The sequence below is a fragment of the Herpailurus yagouaroundi genome, unplaced genomic scaffold, assembly GCF_014898765.1.
Source record: "Herpailurus yagouaroundi ecotype Mexico unplaced genomic scaffold, PumYag 29, whole genome shotgun sequence".
Lineage (NCBI taxonomy): Eukaryota > Metazoa > Chordata > Mammalia > Carnivora > Felidae > Herpailurus > Herpailurus yagouaroundi.
In genome coordinates, this window is record NW_024412377.1 from 83,099,407 (window position 1) to 83,121,583 (window position 22,177).

Consider the following 22,177-nt stretch of genomic DNA (forward strand, 5'->3'; position numbering starts at 1 on the left):
GATCACACTTTTCACTTATTCCTGCTTATGTTCAATTTTTAGTACAAAAACTGATTCTCAAAAAACTAAATGTTAACTTCTCTGGGTCAAAATCAGATTTCATCTTTCGGTCCTAGCTAAACCTATCTATATCTACTTAGCAAGCACTCAAGAGTTTATCCCCTGGGTAGTAAAGGATAATATGGGAAGGGCAAAAGAAAAATGACTCCGTATTTGGTTACATAGCACTGAGTACTCTGTAACCCCCCCCGTCAAGTCCTATAATTATTTATGCGTTCTGCCATAAAAATTTTATAAGGGATAGAAAGGTTTTAGTACTAGAAGACATGATCAGAAGATCCTACATACAACAGAAGAATATGTTGTCAGAGAATAGATTAAAGCTGCCAAAATTCCTAATGATGAAACTGATGAAACACATGTAGTGGTCTAGATATAAAATGTATTTAATATAAAAGATCAGCCAGTGAGAATATGTGATTGATTTCATGGAAAAAAGAGAATTCTATATCAAAATTAGGTAGGTCTCGTCATTATGTTTTATTTCAAAAAACTGCACCAAATGATTCCCTCTTAAAAAAAAATACAACAAAATTATAGACCCAAGATGCCAAAAGTAAACAAAGGCTTTAGAGATGTAAGTAAACTCTTGAAATTACTTCTCTCAACACTGGGTAACTCATAATGAAGAGTTAATGTAATTACTATAATGATGGTGTTAAACCATCTGACAGATCTGAAGTCAGACTATGACTACGGGAAAGGTAAGTGCAAGTGTGACTGTCAAAGGGCTGTGGTAAATTCACCTGCAAGTAGATTTCCTCTCTTATGACAATAAACTCAAACATTTACTATTCTTCACCAAGAGCCATGGAAAAATTCACTTTGGTCAGTATAATCCCATTCTCTTCCAAAGAGCTGGACTTAATACAATAATGGCTCTACCATCGCTTAGATCATTTGAAGCAAGGCCAAATACTGGCTTCGAATGTCACATACGTGATTGAGTAGAAAAATAAAGCACTTAGGAGACAGAACATTATAGTTTAGTAAACATGTAATAGTAAAAAAAAGTGGAAGAACTGAAACACATATTGATTATGAAATGGTGTCACTAAAACAGACACACTAAGGCCTTTAGGGGGCAGGAGAAGACTATAAATAACCAAATTGCTTAAGCTACCAAGCTATACAACCATTCACTTATGGGTATATATTGGGGGGGGGGGGGGGAGGGAAGGGGGTGAAACACACCTAAAGAAAACATGCTTTTTACTTTCATGCAAAATGAAACAGCTTTAATTATAAGAGAAAATAATTTTAAAGTTAGCACAAATAAAAGTCACAGAAAATTTAACACAAATTTTTATTTCTGCATTACAAGCTAGTCATCACTTTTCCTTTGTTTCTCTTGTAAAACACAAATCAGTTATCTGTGAAATTTAACCTACAGTGTATACTATTCAGTTCAGATATAAGAAGAACTTCACTTAAGAGGGGGTTGGAGGTGCTATCTGAAATGCAGGAATCAAAAATTAGAAAAAGCAGATGAGTGTTAAGCTCAAGTTATCTCCATCACAAAACCCCTGCACAACAGTTACATCATTTGAAAAAAAGCTTCCTACTGTAACTTAAGTGACTGCAAAATATGAATTAAGAAAAGATATTCTAGGTTATCTTTTTTTATAGTCTGTAAAGAAATGACTCATTAAAAAAAAGATTAAAAAAAAGATTAATCGCGTTAGCAGCTACATACAAGAAATGAAACAAGAATGAAAAATCCAAGTAATCACAATGGAACATTTACATTCTTTTATTAATAAGCTTTCAGAAATGGCTGGTTCACAAAGACATTACACAATTTAAGTAAAAGGATTAATATTTAAAATCAACACATTCAATTGAAAATACACCCTCATATACAAACCTAATAGGCTTTATAATTAATAAAAATAAATAAATATTTATGGATTATGAAAATGCACCCCTATTAAATAAAAGGTGCTTATGTTCTAGGAGATTTTTTACCTTTTTCACTAATATGAAATAAAGGCATCTTTCCTTACAGATCTTAAACATAAAATGCTGTCTACCTTTAAGGGATTCATCAAAAAACTGGATAATTTATCAAAACCCGTTTAGCATAAATGCACTCACCCCCATGCTGTAGTAGCAGCTTGCCAATTTCTACATGTCCGTTTGACAGTGCATCATGCAAAGGAGTCACCCCGTCCACTTGAGTGAGCAGATCTACCTCTGGACAACGTTGCAAAATTTCCTGGACACACACTGTGTTGCCATAGTTACAGGCTTCATGCAAAGGCGTCCAGCCAGCATTGTCTAAATTAGAAATCAAGGCAAGTTTTAGAACAGCAAAAGTAGGACTTTTGGTAGTGAAGTACTGATATTCTGCTTCCTTTATCAGTGTGACTTTCTAGATGCTTCATATAGAAATAGCATGCTTTGATAAAAATGTCTAACATACAGTCATATTTCTAACTGTAAGAAAATAAAACAGTTTTAAAATATGGATTTTGAGATCTTATCAAAATATGGACAAAAAATGTTTCTGCACTATTAATCACTAATTTTCTTGGTTTTGTAACTGGTAATATTTTAAAGATATGTTAGGTAAAGAAACTTAAATGATTTTTCTTAATGTTGACATAAAACCATTTAATACCACAAATATTAAGACACTGGATCAGACCACAAAAATGGAAAACTTACCTTTAACATTGATGTCTATTCCTGGCAAAGAGAGAAGAAGAATCAATTTCTCCACTTGGTTATTTATGCAAGCTCTATGGAGGGCTGTTTCTCCTGCCATAAAAAATTAATAGATTATTCCAGAGAAGACAAGATATAAACTAAAGAAAATAATCAAAGGGCATGAACTAGGAGATCTGGCCACATGCCAGAAAATTATTTATTGAGTTTTCCTTTTGACTGGTTTAAACATTTCTCGCATTAAGAAAAAGAAGGGGGAGGGATACCCACCAATCCATAGAGCTTCTGTTCTATCAGCAATTCAGCAATGAAATTCTACTGCAAAAGGTTTAATACAGGCATTGTCTCCCCCTAGTTCAAGGTTTAAAGCTTCAATCCCGCTATAAAAGCTCCAAATGATCAGAGAACACCAAAAATACTGGGTTTTGCAGCAATAAAAGTTTAGAGTGCAATTGCCCTCTCTTAAATTTATTCATGAACCTACGTTAAATGTATGGCTCTTTTTTATACAGCATTTATAGCTTAATTCAAATGAATGTTTCTGGCTAAGCACGAGTGCCTCTACACACTCAAGTATAATTCAGAACTTCAAATCCATTAACAGATGGTTTGCTGCTTCTCAATAGGCTGTCTGGCTTGGCTACAGCAGCACAGAGAAGGAGAAATGGGGGAATCTTAATATAAACACACACACACACACACACACACACACACACACACACACACACACACAAAAAAAAAATCCTAGTACCATTTAAAGCTGAAACAGAGTGACAAATGAAATGGTAAAGTTTTTTCTAGGAGGGATGCAATTAATGCCTGCTGGCTAAAAGTGTCCATATCCATCTCTGTTGTAACCAAGACTAATAAGACGTAGTGATAATTTGATGTAACTGGAATTAAAACAACTTATAATAAGCGACTGTCTAGAAAACAAATGAAATAATCAAACTCTTTCTTGATATAAGATACTAAATAGCATATTTTTAGTATTCAATTTTATAGATTATCTCTGTAACTTCTACCAAAACATCTCTTTTACATGCACTGAAAAGCTTTTGAAGTTTTTTTTCCTCTATTATTTCTCAGTTCTCTTCCTCCCTCCCAGTTCCCTCTGCTGTTCAGCTTAAAGTCATTCATATTCATTTTACTTTCTGACACAATAAACAAAGAAAAAGGACACTGTTTGTGCAGTTAATATTGGAGTTCTCCTTTAATACATTTTTCACATTTTGAGCTAAATGGGCAGCTATTTTAAATACATGAAATGCAATTATGAACTTTTATTCATGTTGAAGGATTAAAAGAGCTTCACTGTTCCTGTTCACATTGGTGTCCTAATGAAAATTTGTGTATTAAAAGCACAGTACAGCTCTGTATCAAGAGACTGCGCAATTTTCTTTGGCCAGGTACAGACTCTTGGAAGAGTCTTATATTTTAGTTAAGAGGTCACTAAGTGAAAGAGGTGCCGAAGTGAATTATTACAGCACTATTCTTGTAACTCCATCCTTTAGGTACTTAGGTTCCAGTATAGTCAGAACCAAAAGCCAAACACATTTCATAGTCTGGGCTCAATGCCTGGGAGAAAAGAGTCCATATGCTTAACACAGCTATGTAACATAGACTACTCCCCATTCTTTGTTCACAAAATGTCTAGGACTGAGAGAGATGAAGACTGAATTATACTTTCAAATCAAAAGAGTCTAATCCCAAGCTGCACAGGTTGAGGTGGAATAGAAAAGTAAGGCGGGCAAATTTGGAATGAGCTCAATATGAGTTAATATCTGGAGAGGCAGGGGGAAAAAAGAAAGGGAGGAATATTCTATTATACGGAGTATTAAACAATCACTTTCTTTGCATAAATGACAGTTCAAAAAAATAATATGCTAAGAAGGTATTTTCTGGACCTAGTCAAGTTCAAGTATTCATCAGGGCCAGTGTGTAAAACTTGCAAATACTGACTACAACCATGAGAAGTTCCTAGCATAAATTAGATACTTGGAATACCTTTTAGATTAGTTTTGTGAAAATTCATCTTTGTAACTAAAGAGGGGCAATTCTCCTTGGAACATGATAATTCTCCTTCTGACTTCTTTTTCAATCTTTTTAACGATGAGGAACATTTAGCAAGGTTCAGCTCTCTGAAAATAAAGAAAAAAAAAAATGAAAGCTGGTTTTTCACCAAGGTATGGCAGTGTACATTACATACTGAGTACTTTCAAAAATCCAGCCCCCTGTTCATTTAACCCCCCCACCCTTATTCATTCACGTCTTTACTGCTTATTTTTTTCAATATTTATTTCACATGTACAGAAATAAGTTTTCATGCATTAATTCTTATTTTAATAACATGGTACCCCCAACTGCCCACTGAAAAATTTATGAATGTGGACTGTCACGTAGAGGAAGAGACCAAGTAAACTACATTTGGCAGAGAGAAAAAAAGCCAAGCGCTAAGATCCAAATGCAGGCCCTTGTTCCCCATTCTTATTTTCATATTCTGATCCTATTCTTTCTAAAAACATTTTAAGGTTTTCTGAATTTTATACAGTAAACTTTTAGAAGAGGTATCTCACTTGGGGAAAGCTACTGTTAACAATTCAGAGTATCCTACATGACTATAGATTCTGAAATCCTATCTTTATCATATTATATATACAAGTAGTAATTTAAATCACAGGCAAAAATGGTGTAAAAGAATTTGAAAAACAGTTTTATTTCTTTTGGGAAGCACTTGCTCTTAATATAAAACATATACCCTGCATTAAAGAAAGTAATAATGTTGATCATATGCATTTATTTATACATCTCAAACTGAGTTTTGTGCTACTCAGTATAATTCAGACAACATCACAGGTAAATATTAAGTTTAAGACTTAATGTGTCCAAAAAAGGGCCGTACTTTAAAAAAAAAAAAAAAAAAAAAAAAGGTTGAAGAGGTTGATACATGACCATCACTTACGGTAATTCTGGCAGCCCTTCCACTTGTTTCTGTTTCGCACCATTCAGCATTAACAAGGCTCTCTGAGATTCAAGGCAAGGCCGCTGTCCTATTTTCTTTGATATCTGTATCTTTCCAGCCCCATGCACACCAGCCTTCCCCAAAGCTGGCAAATAGGAATATACCTGTTGCAAAATAATATTATAATGCTTTCTCAACTACAAAGACCTGGAAAAGCATTAAAAAGAAACTATCTGATTCATTTCACCATTAGTTTATATTTTCTTGTTTTAATCACTATGGTTGCTACCCTTTCTCATTTGAACATGCCAAGATATTAAGAAAGCCGCTAGTTCCATGTCATTAATATGACATACGTAAAAAGAAAAACATCTTCTTGAAAGTAACTATTTTTTCAAATTCACTTTTGATGCTCATTTAGGAAAGTTCTTCTGATTAGCCTAATGTTCAACTTGTTATAGTTCATTTGCATATTTGAAATATTTATGGTTTATGTACAACCAGTATTTTGTCATTTCCACTTTGGTAATGCCTTCCTTCGACATGAAACAAGTCTGGAATAAGTAGAATCAGAAGAGCAAAAGTCAGTGAAGACCAGGATTGCTGCAAAACAGTATTTGCCCAATTTGATCAATAAACAAGCATGTTTCTCATTTGTTGAAGAAACCGAAGACAGTAGATCTTAAAGACAGACAAGATAAAACTGGAAAACCTTGAATCAAACGCAGCTTATGTATGTGTGTGTGTGTATGTATGTATGTATATATATATATATATATATATATATATGATAAAGAGGAATAACTTGTGGCATCAATGACACATTTTGCTTTTTAAGTATCATTAAATACTACATAAAATTTTTTTGGATCTACATCTTTCCGAAATTATTATTTTATGTGCTATGGCAAGGAAACAAATATTTTTGTATTATTTTTCTGTTATCAATCCTTAATTACTCTCAAATACATAATTAAAATTTCTATTCACTAATTACTTCATTTTCAAGGTAGAAAATACCCACTCTTACACAGAATTGAAAGGTTATATAGATTTATATAAATTTGTAAGATTTAGAGTTAATAAGCTCTGCCCAATTATTAGAAATAACAAAAACATTTTAAAGTTGAATTTATGAAGTCATCTTTTGGCAATTAGAAGAACTAGAACAGACTGGTGCTTACCATTTTTTGGAGAGAGAGTGGCTCAGAAGAAATGCTGATGGAACTCTGTGAACACAACTTTTTAAAGACTGCCTCTGCAACAAACATTTGAAGCCAGGAGGAGGAAAAGGAACAAATGAAAATCTCTAATTCCTGTGAAGAAAAGTCTGTACAAAGCAAGAGAAATAAAAATAGTTATTGCTACACCCTATAAAACTTCTTTCTACAGAGTATTTCCGCATGGGTGTCATTCATTGAAATGATGATTCCTACACCAGTAAGATTCATCCATATGATTTTAAAGCACAAAAAACAGACGATACTCCTAAGATGATACTTGTCTTTCAAGAAATTAGAAATTTTTTTTTTATGGTGCATGTTCTCACATTTGAAACAATCATTAATTTTTATTATTTTAAATAAAAGTTTTGAAATTAGATACACACACACATGAACAGAGAGATGATATATGAATAGATAGGTATAGGATTTTATCACTATATTTTCCAACTAATGTAAAGATATCTTCACACAATAGGGATGTCTTTGGCGAACCAGTACTTGGTTTTTAATGGACACATATATTATTTAATTTGAGATGACAGGAAGAAAGAAATTAGGCCCTTTCCCCTGACAACATCCATGAATCCTATCACTGCGGAGGAGGAGTAAATGTAAAGGAAAGGAAAATGTAAGACAAGAGAATGTATGAGGACATCCTTAGAAGTCTGTACCCATCTACTATATAGGAAGTAGGGGAGGGGGCTATAATTTTAAATGACAAAACCAAAATGAAACACCAAGAGCCTCAAATCTTTTCTACCAAAAACCTCAAGTTTTCCAATAACATGGAAATGCATAAATATACACAAGAACTGAAAGTAATGAAGGACTATTTGCCACACAAAATAATCTATTCGATGCTATGAATTCTCCATTGATACTTTCTGTATAAGTAACAGAATGGAATGTAAAGAATAAACAAGACCAATCAACGCAATGCTAAAAGAGCTAAAATTAAAACAGGACAAAAAAGTTGTGATATTATACAATATGGCAGATTCACTCCTGTAGGGGAGAAAACTTTTTTTCTTTACCCTTCTAGGTTCTTTTGGCGGGTCTATTAATTAAATTGACATAAGAAAGATTAACATAGGGAAAACAAATTTAATTCCTTTCATATGGGAGCCTCATATACATGAGAGGTTCAAAGACAGGTAATTAAGGTTTACATGCCATCCTAGTTAAGGAGAATGGAGGTAGGGGTCACAGGGAAGGAAGGCAATTTACAGAAGATGGGAAAAGCAAATGTTTGGTAAACAAATATTTGACATGCTATACAGAGACAATGGGACACAGAGAGGAATCTGAACAAATAGGCTTTGCTAAACTTGCCCTAGCTCACCACTCCTAGCTTATACTCTTTATAGTTACCTCTGCTGATATTTCTCTTTCAGGACCAAACCCTCTATCCATTTTGAGAGAGAGCACACGTGTGGGAGGGGCAGAAAGAGGGGGGAAGAGAGAGAACCTCAAACAGGTTCCATACTGTCAATGTGAAGTCCTATGCAGGGCTCGAACCCATGAATGCAAGATCGTGACCTGAGCTGAAATCAAGAGCCAGATAATTAACAAACTGAGCCACCTACGCGCCCCTCGAGTCTTTGGATACTTGATTATCTTTAGTGCAAAATAATCCACCTGCCAAAGTGACACATTCTCGGGTGGCATATTTTTCTCCCCTTCAGTCCAGCCTTTGAAACTTCCCAAGAAGTTTAGCATTCTAGAAGCTGAGTTGATAGATTGCTCCATCTCACTGAACCAGTCTCTTAGCCCTGAGAACTGGTCAGTTCAATGAAAAGAGTTGTGTCTCATTTTAGGAGGTAGTAATACAGGTGTGCTCCCAAAGTTAGGCTTGCATTGTACAATCCGGAATTTACTAAGGTTATTTCTATGGAAGCAAAAGTTAATGGCTGGGACAGACTATAATCTAAATCTCTAAGTTGTGAAGGCAGCCAGTCAAGATTTCTAGATGTCTGGCTCAAAACACCTTCAGACTGAACAAGTGCAGGCAGTGGCAATCTGACAGATTTTCCTCGTTTGCAGTGTCAATGTCTCTGGTGAGTTTTCTGAGTGGCCATACAGCATTAGGTATGAAGACAGTCCATGCAGGAGCTGCTGTGGTAATTTCTATAAAGTTTATATCAAGCTATCCGGCTTTTGCTTGCACAGCTTCAGGAAAAGGGATATTTCAGTTCTCAATAATTCCAAGTCAGAAAGGTGGGAAAAAAACTTAGAAATGCCAGTTTGGAGAATTATGGCCAAATATTGGAGGGAACTAGAAGAATTCAGCATCTAGTCCAGTTTACAGGTATAAAACAGGACCTCAAAGGCAATTAACAGAAACAGGATCTGATATCCATAAAAGTGTATTATGGAAACAATTTTTCTTTCTACAGTCACCCTCATTTTATCAAATATAACCACAATGAGACAAATTCATTTGCAAATGAAGTCTAGTAAACGTGGCTGATTATTTACATAAGTGCAGCAAGAATAGATATTGACCATACAGGCTCTTTTAAATCTGCTGGAACTTTTCATAAGGAATCTCAGATTGACCTTTTATTTTTTATGATTTAAAAAGTTAATTTTCTTTTCTTTTTTTTAGTAATCTTAACACCCAATATGAGGCTTGAACTCATGACCCCAAGATCAAGAGTTCATGTTCCTTTGACTGAGCCAGCCAGGCATGACTCTGATTCAACTTTCAAAAGACTCTTGAGGCTAGGAAGCCAAGCAAAGTTCCTGCTATAAGACTTTGCCTGCTATACCTATAGACGTGGATAAATTCCTCTTTTCTTGAGGTCTCCAAAATATCCCAAGGTTTCTGAGCCTGCTAGGAAGTGACCCTGTTTAGCTGGTAAGGCTGCTGGGAATCCTGAAAGCAAGGTACCAGGCTGTTTTTCCAAGGGGATTTAATGGCTTCATGAAGTCCGCTTTAGTTCCTTAAAGCTGTCTGGTCATAATGCGATTCTATGCACATTCTCAAATATGACATTCCAGCCAAAACTTTGGCAACATAACCAACGTATCCAAATGTGTCTCGTTACAAGGAGAACCGATTCTTATTGAACTTATGCAAATAACTGTACTGCCATGAAAATAAGAATACTAAGAAGTTTCTGAGTTCCAGAGAGATCAGGTAGGGAGAAAAGGTTAAGGTTTTGTCTTTGCTTACAAAAGTATACTTTACCAGTTTGTTATCAAGTTTCCTTAAAAGTGGAAAAACATAACATTAAAAAACAGTAATGTTTCAAACAAAAAGTTATAAAAATTATAGTCATCCTCATTAGTCCATTCAGTCCCATAAAATTAATGCTTATTGATCAGGATATTATGTTTGCAGTTTTAGGAAATGATGTATCTCCATCAGAGTTCTGCAAATCCTTACCCAATTAAATGGTATGATCTTAAAATTATGAGAAACAATATACTACAGTATTTGTCAGAGTCCTTTCCATGAATCTGAGGATGAAACATATTCACAATGCAACAGAGCAGAACAGTAACTCTTTGTAAATAACAAACTTAAAAATGGCCCTGGTTATTTGGTTATCTCTCTGGCACACATCTTAAGGTAAAGACTAGAATGGGGTGCCTGGGTGGCTCAGTCAGTAGGGTGTCTGACTTTGGCTCAGGTCATAATCTCATGGTCATGGGTTCGTGCCCCACATCAAGGCTCTGTGCTGACAGCTCGGAGCCTGAAGTCTGCTTCAGATTTGTGTCTCCCTCTCTCTCTGCCCCTCCCCCGCTCGTTCTCTCTCTCTCTCTCTCTCTCTCTCTCTCTCTCTCTCAAAAATAAATGAATGTTAAAAAAGTAAAAAAAAAAAAATGAAGACTAGAATTACAAGTGACAACATTATACCAGCACATATCACATTTCTGGGAATTTTATATTATTTTTGGAACACTTAACATACAACTATAGAAAAACAACATAAAGAAGGCTTAAGTATTACTTCTTATTTGACAGTGTTTCCCATGTGACTTATCAAATAAACCTAATTTGTTCAGAAATGCACATTTGACAAGCAGAAAGAACATATCTTTTGCAATATTCCAGGGATCCTTTGCAAAATCACAAATTTACTTCGAAGTCACAAATGGCTTTAGAATTCGATTTTGAGAAGTTTGTTAGAGTATCAAAAGATTTTAGGGGAGACTGGGTGACTCCTTTGGTTGGGCATCTGACTTTGGCTTAGGTCACAATCTTGCAGTCTGTGAGTTCAAGCCCTGCATTGGGCCCTGTGCTGACAGCTCAGAGCCTGGAGCCTGCTTCGGATTCTGTGTCTCCCTCTTTCTCTGCCTCTCCCCTGTTTGTGCTCTATCTCTCTTTGTCTCTCAAAAATAAACATTAAAAAAAAAAAAAAGATTTTAGAACGCTTGGTCAAACAGTATCATAAGCCACTGTGAGATAACTTACCAAAGTGACAAAGATTGTGTGCTCAAAATTAAAAATTCCAGTAGCCAGAAAAAAAAAAAAAAAAAAAAAACACCTTGGCAATAGAGAGCACTGTTTTCTTTTTTTTTTTTTTTAATTTTTTTTTTCAACGTTTTTTTATATTTATTTTTGGGACAGAGAGAGACAGAGCATGAACGGGCGAGGGGCAGAGAGAGAGGGAGACACAGAATCGGAAACAGGCTCCAGGCTCTGAGCCATCAGCCCAGAGCCCGACGCGGGGCTCGAACTCACGGACCGTGAGATCGTGACCTGGTTGAAGTCGGACGCTTAACCGACTGCGCCACCCAGGTGCCCCGAACACTGTTTTCTTAAGTAATCAAAAACTTGTTAAGACAACAGAGGAAATTATTTTGATAATACACAGAATTGTTGTTTCCTAGGCAGATTATTTAAAAGGTGAATAAAAACCTTTCACATTATTGAAAGAAAATCGGATGGTCCAAGAAAACTTTGTCCTTTTAGCAGATGAAAGAATACTTTTAGCTGTACTTAAATGTAGGTACATTATTGACCTCAAAGGTTATTTTGTAAAACCCTCATAATAAATTCATTTAACTTTAGCCAACTTGACCTCGAAGGTAAAATTCTCTCTCCTTCCCATTCTGAAACAATTAGGAAAAAATTACTTGTTTCTCTCTTACCAAAAACACATCTCCATACCTCATACCTTCTCTTAGTCAGAAACTCGACTTGTTCCTTGCATGCAGTTATCACCCCTATTATTTCCAGTAGTCTTAATTACATATATTAAATAAAATTCTTAACCCTTAGAAATGTTAATTTCTAGTAAAAACTAAGAAGTAGACAATTGTAGCATTACCAAGAAATTTTGAACACATTCAATCATTTCTAGAAATATATTGTTCCTCACAGTAAATTTGCCAAAATGACAAAAGACAAGTTTACTAACACACCAAATATCTTTAGTTCCTCTGTGAATCCAAAAGAGGATAAAACTTTATACGGTAATTAATGTTGTAGTATTTTATCTTATTTAGAAATGATCTAGTATTTCCATCTTATTTAGAAATGAATTTCTACCAGGGTGTTGGGGTGGCGTTCAACTCTTGATTTCGGCTCAGGTCATGGTATCCCAGTTTGTGGGTTAGAGGCCCACATCTTCACTGACACTGCGGAGCCTGCTTGAGTTTCTCTCTCCCCCCCCCCCCCCCCCGCCGTCCCTACCTTGCCTGCACGCTCTCTCTCAAAATAAATAGATTTTTAAAAAATTAAAAAAAAAAAAGGGGGGGGCACCTGGGTGGCTCAGTCCATTGGGCATCCGACTTGGGCTCAGGTCATGATCTCACAGTTTGTGAGTTTGAGCCCCACATCAGGGGCTGTGAGCTGTCCGCACAGAGCCTATAGTCTGCTTCAGATTCTGTGTCTCTGTCTCTCTCTCTCTGCCTCTCCCCCACTTGCGCTCGGTTTCTCCTTCTCAAAAATAAACATTAAAAAAGACATTTTTTAAAAAGAAATTAATTTTTATAATGTAACTTGACTTTACAAACAAAACTCTAAGGATTTAAGAAGTTACCAAAGAGATTTGGAAAGCTTTTTAAGTACACATACCATAAAACATAATTACTGTGGAAAAAATTCACCTAACAATTCTCATCTCACTTACATCTACCTAAATCACTTGCTCCCAACAATTATGTTCGGATTACCCATGAAAATGTCATGAGATAGAAAAGTCAGCCATCCCAACCTATTTTTCTTGCTGACAAATTTTTTAACAGAGATAACATGAACGTATTTCACTAATAAACTCAGGTACAGTAAGTTGTATGTCTGCATTATATTCAGTGTTGATAATTTTAAAGACATGTCTACTGTAACTAAACCAATGAACTTAAACTAGCTTTAATACTAACTGCTTTTCCAAATTATGTGGACCTAAAAGGCATTTGTGTTAGGTCTTATGTGTTTCTCAGAATTTTAAGATTACTTAATCCATATAAGCACTTGTTTGTTTTTGAGCCAATTAAGTAGAATTCTTTTAAAAACTGGTATTAGCAACACTATCCAGAGGTAGAATAATACATCTACCACACACAATATAGCTGTTTTAAAATTTTAGCCATGAGATGGGTATGATAATGCAAACCTTACTGGTTTTTAAAAGAGCAGTTGGATCCAAATTTTGCTTTGGCAGTTCAAATAAGTTAAATCACCTCCTCAGATGGCTAAAGCTTTTCAATATTTATGGAGATGACACTTAAGATTTTTTTATTCGCTCAATATTTATGGAGATGACACTTAAGATTTTTTATTCGCTTTATTTCCACCAAGCTCCTTTTTCCCTCCTTCTTGATAAAAAACTTTTTCCTAAAGTTTGCATTTCAAAGAATGGCTCTTAGGTCTTATAGGATCTGGGGGTAGAAAATTCACATCACAAAAGCACAAAGTATCCACAGTTTTCTCCAAGATTCAGCTTTTGGGATACATATGCCTATTATCAGAGATGTGGGGTAATTGCTATCTAAATTTTGCCTTCTTTTTAAAGTGAGGGACAATTCTATTTTCAATGTCCCAATCTTTTACAGTATCTACACGGATTTATAAGGGAGACTTGAGGGATGGTAATTGTTTCCAGGGCTTCATTTCTGGTTTTGCAAAGATCTGTAAGATAAAGGCTTGCATCATGGAAAGGATTTCCGACTAAGATAGAAACCAAAAGATTCCCTTATCTATAACTTCAGGGTTTAGTGCAATATGCCTCTGTAAAGTTTCTATTAAGCATTTTAAAACACAAAGGCCTTCTTTCAGACTGTACAATTCAACCTTGGACCAATTCACCTTAGGGGAAAAAGCCTCTACTATTGCTTCTATCAGATCCCAAACACCAGCCTTCAGGCCTTCAGCTGATCATCTGTTGGAGGATCTAAGAGACACTTTGTGGTCACCAGTTTCCTATGGGAGGCAGATTTTTCCTCAGGGAGCCATCTGGCTTGTCAGTTAACTACAGCGACACCATGGGTGGGGAGAACACTCTTTTGCAGCTAATCAAGGTCTCTGTTAGTAGTGTTGTGAATGGCCATTAATGTTTCTGCTCTCTAAATTTGGTATGTCTTCTGAAAGTGGAGGTAAGAGGGCTTTATAATGTGAAAGATCTGCTCCTGTTCATGGGTCATGAATTCTTTGCAGTGGGGGTTCCAGGATATATCCTCTAGGGACACTGCATAGGAAGGCCCAAAGCTGGCAGGGCCTGATTACAAAGCCCTGGGAAGTAGGAGGAACTGTATGAAATAGTAAAGTGAGGCCTACTGCCTGTCACAGGTGCTTCTGTTTAAATTTACTTCCCAGCCTTCAGCATTTAAACTAGAAACCTATACACTCGCGTCTGAAGTACAAACTGAAAAGCTCCAGGCAAATCTTTTAGAGAAAGTAAAATTTATACAGGCAGCTGGTGTATACGGAATTTTCTAGGGAAGGCAGGGGAATTCAGGGAGTTAGGGAATTTGCTGAGGAGATGGGACTGGAATTTAAGACAGAGAATTTACACTGGATGTGTACTATAATTTTTGTTCTAATTTCTGTTATTTAACCTTGTAAAGGAGTCCCTAAGGCTACTGATTATATTCCTTTGGGTCCTTTTTTTTAAACTCTTTTTTCAGTTTTATTTTATTTGAGAGAGACAGAGGCAGTGAGAGTGGGGTAGGGAGAGGGGCAGAGACAGAAAGAGGGAGAGAGAGAATCTGAAGCAGGCTCCTCGCTGTCAGCTCAGAGCCTGATGCAGGGCTCGAACTCACAAAACTGTGAGATCGTGACCTGAGCCAAAACCATGAGTCAGATGCTTAACCTTCTGAGCCACCCAGGTGCCCCCTTTAGGTCCTCTTTTTAAATCTGGTCATTCCAAAGGCACCAACTGTTTAAGATGACATCTCTCTAAAATTTTTCCTTTTAAATATAACCAATTATATATTTTTGTATTATAAAGTATCTACTGTCTGGCCATTGACAAGAACGATTGTGTATTAATCTTAATAGCAACTCAAACTAATAAGTCTTTTTGTGGAAAAACCCGGAAGCAACTTTCTATGCTCTGAATCAATTTTTACCATGGACACAAGAGACATTCCTCAAGTGGGTACAGAAGAGGCAGCCCCTATGATTCAAGAAGTTCACTCAAAGAGTCTACAAAAGTTGTTACAGTAAAAATGGTATAATGATAACACTGTCTCAGGTTTCCAAGGAGAATGTGAGACATCTCCAGTCACACACATGCTAATCTATGACACCAGGCAGGCGCTACTGGAATGGGACTTTTCTAGCACTGACAAAATGACACAGGTTGAGACGGCTAAAACCCCTTATGGACTGAGTGGGACCTCTCATAACAAACTCCCCTCATAGACTGCACACTCAGAGAAAGAGAGTGCTGCTTATGATTTCATGTCTCGGGACTCCAGTCTATTTGAGTGGCACCAAGATGCATGCTGGTATGTGCACCCTGCACCTGGCAGAGAGGATAGAAAATATTCTCACTGGTCACAAAGCCAAGTTCTCAAGATACAGAACAAGAGAAAAGTAAAACCTCATCCAGTTTTTCTTATATGTACACTAACTGAGCCTCGGGGCTCTCAGAGCCAGAGTAATACTTAATAGGGACATGTTGCTCAGTTGGAAATTTTGAGTTATTTTAAATCAAAGAACCTCACTGCACAGAAATTATCTTGAGGATGATGGGTGACCTAGTGCCAATCTAACCTATTCTAGGACCAACTTATCCTAACATGGGGTCACTGAGTTAGGTAGTGAGCACTCTAACAGCTTTTAAGTGCTTGACCCGTGCCCACCAGTCTTGCAGCTTTGGCTTCCAAAAGTCTTCACCTTATGTGCATGTTAACGCACAACAAAGCTTGTCTAAACAAATGCCAATTTGATAAGAGTCAGAGAACCGTGAACTCACTAGTCTGTGAGGTCAGTGGCTCAAATAGCAGGTTTATAGGGCTTGTGTTTGTTACACCCTACAATTTTCCTCCTTATGACAAATAACACAACAGAGAGACAAAGAAAAACAGTGACCATCTTTGAGAGGAAAATGACCAATAAAAACCAAGAGAACTTGGGGTGCCTGGCTGGTCAACTGGAAGAGCATTCAACTCTTGATCTTGGAATCATGAGTTCAAGACCCATGTTGGATGCAGAGATTACTTAAATAAAAAAAAAAAAAATTAAACAAAACCAAGAGTACTAATTACACACCTTTCCCAGAGTCCCTATATGCAAGGAACTAGTTTCACAAATATTTCCTCCTGCTAATCTAAATTTATAAAAGGAAAAAGAGGACTCTCACTATTCTTGCTTCCACTGGACGCTGCAGGCAGAGATCTGGGAAACTGACATGATAAGAATTCTTACCTTCTGTGGCTTTCTGAAAATAGTCCCAGGATCTCTCAGCTGCAGCAGCCACAGAATGTCCACCATCCAGACACTAAAACTACTCTCTCTCTGTGGCCACTTGTAGGGGAAGAAAATTTTTTCCTCCACCCTTCTAGGTTCTTTTGGCTGGTGTCTTAATTAAATTGACATAAGACTAACAGAAGAAAAACAAATTTAATTCCTTTCATGCAGGAGCCACACACAGACAGGAGAGGTTCAAAGACACTTGGCAATTGAGGCAATTGGGAAAAGCAAATGTATGGTAACAAAATGTCTGTCATACTATGCAGAGACAATGGGACACATACAGGAATCAGAACAAACAGACCCTGCCAAGTTAGCCCCAGCTTACCACATCTGGCCCATACTCTTTGTATAGAAGTCCTAGTCTAGGAAGAAAGTTACTTAAATTATTTTAGGCAGTTAAGGGGGAGATAAAACTCTTCCTAAAGTCTGTTGGTCCTCAACTGTCTTTAGCTCAAAATAACCCACATGCCAAGGTGGCACATTTTGGGGTGGCATATTCTGTTCTCCCTTACTACAAACTCTGGAAAAAGTCAATAAAATCAGCAAAATAAACATAACAGGTTAAAATGCATTTTAAAAATTGAACAGAATGACAAACTAAATATCAATATGAAGTATAAAACTTGACCTCTGTACACAGGGGCTGAGTTCCTTTGGGCTGAAAAGACTCCAGACACCCAACAAGAGTCCTATCCTGCTCAAATGCCTTAACAAAAGGCTCAGGGCTGGTATTCCTGCAGTTCTTGATTGTCTGAATTTTGACTGCAGGAGGGGGGCATAGCAGGGTGAAGAGGGAGAAAGAATGAACTAAGTGGGTGGGGAATTCCTCCAGGGAACATTTGGCAATGTTTGGTTGTCATAACTAGTGTGGGAAGTGCTACTGGCATTCAGTGGCCAAAGGACACAGCTACTACTGAAAGCCCTACAATTCACAGTTCATAGGACAGTCTCCAACAACAAAGAATGATCCAGCCCCAAATATAAACAGTGTCCAGGCTAACCTAGAAATTCTGCCTTGCCTAAAGACCTAAACTTCCTGCCTTGAGGCACACACTGCCATATAGGCAAAGAGCTCCGGTCAGATGCTAAGTAGATCCACCTAGCCCCACACATACAGGAGACTGCTCAATTCAAATAAACCTCTCCAAAATAGCCTCCAATGAGATACAATTATAAGAACTGGAAATGAGAAAGGAGTTATTTAAAACCTTTTGTTACAACTGACTACTTACAACCTACTGCACTGTAAATACTGAAACTGTGCAAGCAGTAAGAATGATCATCAAAAGATGTTAATCAACTTGCTATATGACATTTTATAAATTTAAGGTGTACAGCCTGTCACTTTGAAACTTTTATATACTGTAACATGATTGCCACTGAAGTAGCATTTATTATATAACATCATTATACTACAATATTATTATCTGTGTTCATCATATTGTACATTAGATAGATCTCTATGGCTTATTTACTACTCGCTTCAAGTTTGTAGCCTTAAACACAATCACCTTTATCCCCTCACTCCCCATCCTATAGTAACCACCACTGTGATATGGAAAACAAAGGCAAAAGAAGCGTAGAAGAAAAAAATATTAAATTTCCTTTGCAGCCCACTGACAAGTACTTAAGACAGGCAGAGGGACCTTCCTACATGAACTCAAATGCCTCAATGTTAGTACTTTGCTAGATGCAAAAGGCAACCTTAGCCTGACATTATGATGTTAGCCCAACCTCCAGGATCCTGTAAGTTTTCTTTAACATACGAAAATCCCTTTGAAAACTTCCTTTATCTCTACTCCCTGCCAACCCCCCTGCCCCCCATCCCAAGCTATAGGTTAGCAATTATCCTCCAAACATATGGCCCCCTGATACACATCTGAAGAGTCTCATGACTAAGGTTTTACTAGAGATTAGTAAATGACCTTATTCTTTTTTTTTTATTTAAAAAATTTTTTTTTCCAACGTTTATTTATTTTTAGGACAGAGAGAGACAGAGCATGAACGGGGGAGGGGCAGAGAGAGAGGGAGACACAGAATCGGAAACAGGCTCCAGGCTCTGAGCCATCAGCCCAGGGCCTGACGCGGGGCTCGAACTCCCGGACCGCGAGATCGTGACCTGGCTGAAGTCGGACGCTTAACTGACTGTGCCACCCAGGCGCCCCAATGACCTTATTCTTAAACAGCAGCTAGCCCCTCAAGGTCCCAAAAACCTTGCTTCCAAATTCCTTAGAGACTTACACTATCCCTAAGCCCCTCCCAACTTAATAGTGTATCATCAGTCACTCCTCACAATCCCAGTGTAGCTTTTTCTGCCCATGATTCTTGTCACTGTGCTTTTGCACCAAAGACATCCCAAGAACTCTTTCTTGACCGTTTGATTCCAGAACCCAATGTATGTCACATCAATTTTACTGGGTTTGCTTTTTGTTTTTTGCAGGTTTGACTTTTTAAGATTCCACATGTAAGTGACTTCATACAGTACTTGTCTCTCTCATTTAGTGTAACGTGCTCAAGGTCCATCCATGTTGTTGTGAATAGAAGAATATCCTCCCTTCTCATGGCTGAATAAGAGTCCATGGTATACGTATACCACATCTTTTGTATCCTTTCATCCAACGATGGGCATTTGGGTTTTTCCATATCTTGGCTATTGTGAATAATGCTGTGACAAACATGGGTGTGCATAAACCTCATCAAAATCCTGTTTTCATTTCCTCTGGGTATGCACCCAGAAGTGGTACTGCTGAATTGCACCGTGGATCAATTTGTTGAGGAACTTCCATGTTATTTTCCATAGTATTCGGACTACTTTACATTCCCATTAATAGTGTATACAGGCTCCCTTTTTAACACATCCATGTGAACCACTGTCTTCTTGATGATAGCCATTCCAACTGGTGTGAGGTGATATCTCACTGTCATTTTGATTTGTACCTCCTTGATGATTAGTGCTACTGAGCATCTTTTCATGTGCCTGTTAGGCATTTTGATTCCTCTTTGGACAAATTTAGTTCTTCCGCCCAATTTTTAACAGACTGTCTGCTCTCAAGTTTTGTTAGCTCTTTATATACTTTGAATATTAACCCCTTATCTGATATATGATTTGCAAAAATTTTCTATTCTGAAAGAATTCTTTTGAATATTAAATCTCTAGTTATACATTTAAAAAAAAGCCTATCATCACAGTGTTTATTACAACCAACTGATCTCTTAACATATCACCTCTAAGCAGAGGCAAAAACAAAGTAGAAATAACTTGCGCTGTATTGTTCAAAGGAGATGATCCAATTGAAGTTATTCACCCAGAAAGAGCATTTGATAGGCTTTTTAAAAAGTGTTTATCAAGTCATGCCACTCCCTTGTTAAAAAAAACTTTTTTTTTTTAAACGTTTGTTTATTTTTCAGAGAGAGACAGAGTGCAAGCAGGGGAGGGGCAGAGAGAGAGAGGCGGACACAGAATCTGAGGCAGGCTCCAGGCTCTGAGCTGTCAGCATAGAGCCCAACTGGGGGCTCCAACCCACAAAACGTGAGATCATGACCTGAGCCAAAGTCAGATGCTTAACTGACTGAGCGACTTAGGCACCCCTAAAAGAGCTTCTAACTCATCAACATGGCTTAGGAGTTCCTCTGCAAACTCTCTTACAATTTCTTTGCCTTTATTCCGGCTACTCTTCTTGCATCTTGCCATCAGCTAGCTACCTTAAGATTTCAAACAGGCCCTGCTTCTTCCTATCTCAGTTTTGGTAAATGTTGTGTCTTCTAATGGAAACATGTTTCCCTGTCTGCCCAACTCCTACTTTTCCTTCAGGTTCTGTTTTACACGATTACCTGATATGAAGTATAAGTTCACCCATCTCAACACCTAGTTTTTCTTGTTTGAAGCACTCAGCATTTTTAAACGATATATTTACATTAATCTAATTATAGTCTGTTTCTCTCACCAAAAACTCCAAAAAATCAAGGGCCACGTTTTGTTACCACCCCTTCACTAGACACAGTATTTATTTCGGTGCTTAGGAGAGTAGCAATAAAAATATGTTGAATAAATAAAGTGAATAGAAACATTCTGATGAGATAATTAGTAAAATTATGAAAACATGTTTATGAAAGAGGTCTGAAAAATGGAGAGGAATTAAAAAATAAAAGAGTTTGGAAACATTATTTATCAGGAAAAAATAATGAAGTAGTCTGCGAAGGGTAAAGGGAGTTTTACTAAATTTCTCTAAAGATGTAAAAAATATTATAGTACATTTTGATGACATGTTTTCTTTCCACTAAAAGTAGGAGAAAAAATAAGTTTAAGTTAGAAGTTAAGAAACAATATCTTGCTATTTTTATAAATAAAGTTTTACTGAAACATCACCATGTCCATTTATGTTCTATGTATGGCTGCTCTTCGTACAACTGCAGAGCTGAGGAGCTGGGATAGACTACGAGCCTGTAGAGCCAACAATGCTTACTATGTGATATCATACACAAAAAAAGTTTGCCAACCCCTGGTTTAAGCCAATATACTAGAAATTTCAATAAGCATAAAAAAATAATTTCAGATCACCTGATCTTAAAATATAGAAAGGGATATAAGAAAACTCTTTCTGTTCAAAGTGTTTAGAAATAAAAGAGAAGGACATCAATGTGGGTTAACAGACATGAGATCTGAAGGAAAGAAGAAAGGATTTTACTTATCTACTGAAATATCTTCTACCTTAATCTTCTACAGAACAAAAACGAACAACAGTTTTACTAAACTGAAATTAATAGATTTGAATCTGAGTATCATCATAATATGATTTGTATTTTTGCACTAAGAAAAACAAAAATGTACAGCTGGCCATGAGAAAGATGGACCATTATCTTCAATTAAATGTTATGTAACAAACTATAACATCTTTACTAGTGACTTAGGAAAAGCAAAAAGCACCTGATGAAAAATGCAAAGAAATTTTAAAAAAGGGAGTATCCAGAGATAAAGAAATCGTTCTTCATCAACATACTGATATACTGACAGAAAGGACATTATTAAAACACCTGGTCCACTTGTAGGGATAAAACTTATGCTATTAAAGTCCATAATAAACACTTTAGTTTTGTATATTAACTATAGAAAAGCTACTTACTGTTCTCTTAAACTGTTCACTTGATTTCTGTCTCTTGACAATAGTAACAAATCAAGTCATACTAACAACAAAAATTTAGGAAGAGATTAATTTGAACCATTTTAGAAATGTCTTTTTTAAAACTGCCCACCTGTAGCTGAATTAGAAGCCCAAAGGACCAATTATGTGTGTTTTGAGAAGAGTTTAAAAAAAAAAAAAGGGTTAAGCCTACTTTTCAAACATGGATATAGTTTAAATCTCAACTAGAGTTTTTTTTTTTTTTTTT

The 22,177-nt window shown here is 36.6% G+C and overlaps 1 protein-coding gene across 3 annotated transcripts in view; it reads right to left on the reverse strand.

The window, feature by feature from the left end:
- The window catches only part of SLF1 (SMC5/6 complex localization factor 1), an 84,419-nt gene that overhangs the window by 3,045 nt on the left and 59,197 nt on the right, over nucleotides 1–22,177 (reverse strand). For all 3 annotated transcript variants that reach the window (XM_040448524.1, XM_040448507.1, XM_040448515.1), the window contains 5 exons: nucleotides 6,877–7,022; nucleotides 5,693–5,856; nucleotides 4,738–4,871; nucleotides 2,731–2,823; nucleotides 2,158–2,340 (listed from right to left, as the gene is read on the reverse strand). In XM_040448524.1, coding sequence (XP_040304458.1) covers nucleotides 2,158–2,340; nucleotides 2,731–2,823; nucleotides 4,738–4,871; nucleotides 5,693–5,856; nucleotides 6,877–7,022 — 720 coding nt within the window. The remainder of the gene's footprint in view (nucleotides 1–2,157; nucleotides 2,341–2,730; nucleotides 2,824–4,737; nucleotides 4,872–5,692; nucleotides 5,857–6,876; nucleotides 7,023–22,177) is intronic.